At 38.5% G+C, this 3,862-nt stretch overlaps 1 protein-coding gene across 1 annotated transcript; it reads right to left on the bottom strand.

The window, feature by feature from the left end:
- Positions 1 to 856: 856 nt before the first annotated feature.
- LOC119652514 lies at positions 857 to 2,409 on the bottom strand. The gene is made up of 2 exons (XM_038056708.1): positions 1,613 to 2,409; positions 857 to 1,495 (listed from the first exon to the last, which is right to left on the bottom strand). The coding sequence occupies exons 1-2, from the start codon at positions 1,838 to 1,840 to the stop codon at positions 920 to 922; spliced, it is 804 nt and encodes a 267-aa protein (XP_037912636.1). The 5' UTR covers positions 1,841 to 2,409; the 3' UTR covers positions 857 to 919.
- Positions 2,410 to 3,862: the final 1,453 nt, after the last annotated feature.

Genomic DNA, 3,862 nt, shown 5'->3' with positions numbered 1-3,862 from the left:
GGTGTTGATCAATTTCTATAATTAAGAAGCGTGGTTTCTGCCAAAGGCAATACCGCAATTGATGTCACTCGACCCATTAACAGCAATAGATTCGCCTTCGCTTCCTTGTGTAAAATCTTGAAATGCAATTATCTCAACCCGAAGATCAAGCTGAGATTATCTGGGCTAATGCTCTTTCTGTGTTCCTATATAGAAGTATCCGATGAAAAGTGACCACCATTGTCACTCAAAAGCTCCAAGTTTTCGTCAAAAGTTGTTTGTGTTCTTTGTAATGAGGTGGGATGGTTATGGCCTGATAAAATTGCGAAGGGAGTACTTCGCCGGGGCACAGTCTAATTTTCCATGGGCATGTTGATTAGAAGGCGAAAGTGGCAGTGGATAGATCCCATATCAAGGAAGGGCGATAATTGAACTTAGTGATCAATGACAACCATATATGTATATGTAATTAGCACTGTGCAAATGACAAAGTAATTGAACTGGGGAACCCACGTAGAAACATCAACAGCATAAATCTTAAATTGAACCATTTATGTAGTATTGTATCTATCTACAGAACATATATAATTTCAAACCGTGTATGTAACCTGGTTGTTCACAACTCGTAATTTAAAATATGAATCCCCTCCGTTTAAAGAATTTCTTTTTAAAATTCGCTTAGAATGTAAGAGGTCAAGGTAATTATTCTAGTACTTACATGGGTTATGCTTAAAGTGGAATATTAACCTTTATCTATGTTAGTTATTGCTAATCATCATTTCATTGTAAATAAATTAGTTTAGAAAAATGCATTGGAAAACAATCTGACCTTTCAAAAAAGATTTTTATTGAAACGAATCCTATCATTGGCTTCTTACATTGAACTCTAGCTTATCATTTACTTAAACTTACTAATACAACTTCACTGACATATCCAGGACTATTCATGCTTTTCCACTATTTCTTTTTCAATTTTCTGCACGCTTGATTCCTCTATTGCTCCAAACTCCTTTTGCATTTCACTATATTTTTCAATAGCTTCCTTTACAAGTTCAGCTGTCCGCCTCACTCTATCAGCTGTTATTTCAGCCCCTAGAGTTTTTGTAATATCCTTGGCAGTTTCTTTGAGTCGAAGGAAAGGCAGGGCTGCGAAGGTAATAGAACAAACTGGAGTAAATGTGCAGATGGCAGTTGTGAGTGCTCCTCCAAACACAACAACTCCTAATGCAGAAACTAAATAGGATGCTGCCCTAGTCAACCACCCAATTATTGAACGAGAGAGGAATCCTTGTAGCAATGAAAAACCTATGCTGGTTAGAGATGTAGATTCTTCTGGCTGCGGGATCGTAGGCACTAAATATCCTTCGTACCCTGTTTGAACAGCGAACCCCGGGTTTTGATATACTGAAGGATATGATCCATATGGGCTGCCGAATTGGTTAACGTATTGTTGAACAGCATCTTGAGGTATGAATGATTGGTACAGGGATGGATCGTATGCAGGGTTCTCTAAAATCTGTGAAAGAATAAAATGACAATATTCAATGAAAATTTCTTCATCTTAATGTTAATCAAAAGTCAAAAAATCTAAAAGCAACGTTGAATATTTAGCATAAATTGATGATGATCTCACCTGGGATGATGCGAACTGATTATCTTTTATTGATATGTCATCATTGTGTGGAAGCGAAATAACTGAAGTCGTTTTATCTTGAGCGTTCTCTATAGGCAAATTATTAAGAATCTTGGGTTCATCGCTTTTCGGGTGAGGAACTGCCTGTGTTGAGGCTACTAAACTAACTATTAAAATTACGCTCAACATCCTTTCTGTAAAATACAACGCAACACACTGAATCCTCATCCGTAAATGCAGTTCTTTTTTGATGGCAGGTTATATATAGGTCATCCCTTCCGTTCTCATTTCTCGTAGTCTCTTTTTCGGTAGTTCACGGAAACAATTTAAATTCCAATGGGATATCTTTTTGCCAAATCTCTAATTAGGGTTTCACTTAATCTCCTTCAAGAACATTATTTTCACTTTAGCATAATTCCCAAGCATTTTTTGAACCTGTTTTTATAGCTTTTCACACACTGCGAACAGGTAAAAGCACTTTGCAAAACTACCACTAGACGACGCGGGGTAGGAATGAACGTGGGATCATAGAAGTGCACTCTCTTTGTTGCGATATCGGAAATGAAGGCTAGGGTTAACCTTATTTAATGGGTTTTAGTTTGAACAACGCATGGTTCTTTGACCGCACACAAGAATTTAAATGGTTCAAAAGAAGGTGAGATAAGGAAGGTTACAAAATTTCTAGAAAATATTTTAAATTACGAAACTTTCTCCTCAGGAATGCTCCGCATTAAACGCGTTTTCAAGAGCAATCTAATACTGCACTGCAATCACGAATATGGGATTGATTGCAAGAAGTCTTGATAGACTGATAATGGGAAACTGAATGCATAATTACAGTGCAATTATTGCATAATTTGCTTAAGTTGGATCATGAGACTTTCCATAAATCTGGATGTTTTTATATCATTTCATACCGGATGAGGCATGAAGAATAATGCTAGTGCTACGTATCATATTTTACAGTTTAGTTTCTTTGCTAAAAGAAGGCGAATGACTGGCTTTCGTTTTTTTGTAAGATAACTTTCCTGTGTACGATCTGTGGTTTGCTATGAAGCGAACCTTCTAGAAAATAAAGATGGCGCACTACATGCAGTATACTAATATTAACAATAAAATTTCACAATTATACAATTATACAGTTTTACAAGTAAACGCATATCCATAATTGCTGCAAACTGCAAGCCAATATTCTTAAATATAAAACAGTATATTGGATGGTGGGATAACGAACAAAAGAAACCACCTGGTAAAATATTTTGAGGAATAAAGTATTAAAGAATATTTTCAAACGATTGTTGTTCGTTGCTTTCTTGCTAGCCTTCCATTATTTTTTATTATTGTTAACTAGTATTTCTCTTCGGCAGATTAAAAATGAATTTCCAAGCAGGTATGCGAATTGCCTTCTACCAGGAAGAATATATTTTGTTGAAACAGCTTCTCAAAACGAATGAAACAGCTATTAATTTCCCAACGACGGCCTTCTATCTCTTAGGTACTGTTATTAGCATTAGTGTCATTTTTAACGTTTTGTTTGCCAAACAAAATTTTATTCAAATCGGTTCAATGTCTGTCTGTCTTTCCGTCTGTCTGTCTGTCTTTTTTTTATGGATGCAGCAGCTTGCGGGATTCTCACCCACTAAAACCACCGCCACTTTCTCCTTCTTCTTTCCCTGCGGAACCGCCGCCGAGCGTTATTTCGTGGGGTGAACTGCGCTTTAAGTGATCAAGCTTTCCGTTCATCGCGTCCTCCTTGCGCGCTCCGTTCTCCCAAGTTCCTCCTGTATTCTTTTGATTGCGGAGTTCACCGTACACCAGTTTCCCTCCAACTTCAACATTTCCCCGAGGAAGTTCTGCGGGCTTAAGTTGGTTTTCAGGGAGTCTTCCAGACTCCACCTTTCTGAGAAAAACCGTGGACAGTGGAACATAACATGCTCCGGGTCTTCAGGTGTGCAACCACATTCAGGACAAAAGGGAGAATCATCCAGTCTGAATTGGTGCAGGTACTTCCTGTAACCACCATGTCGTGAGAGGAATTGCGCCAGATGGTAGTTAATCTCGCCTCAATAGGGGGAATCAAAGTGTGGGTCCAGTCACACCTCTACGGGTCGTCCGACCGTTGCTGCCACTTCTCGAGTGACTCTCGTCTTGCCGCCTTTCGGTATTCTGCATCTTTCATTTTCCTTTTCTCGTGCAGGCAACGTGTCTCACTTGCCAGAATGTCTATCGGGATCATTCCCGCAATAATAC

This window comes from Hermetia illucens, chromosome 3 (assembly GCF_905115235.1).
Source record: "Hermetia illucens chromosome 3, iHerIll2.2.curated.20191125, whole genome shotgun sequence".
NCBI lineage: Eukaryota > Metazoa > Arthropoda > Insecta > Diptera > Stratiomyidae > Hermetia > Hermetia illucens.
This window is presented reverse-complemented; position numbering and strand designations above follow the sequence as displayed.

Bases quoted from the DNA above. Each gene is read 5' to 3' on its own strand.
- LOC119652514 (XM_038056708.1), bottom strand. From the start codon at position 1,840: ATGAGGATTCAGTGTGTTGCGTTGTATTTTACAGAAAGGATGTTGAGC. The intron at 1,496-1,612 runs GTGAGATCATCA...ATTCTTTCACAG, and splicing joins ATCAGTTCGCATCATCCCAG to ATTTTAGAGAACCCTGCATA.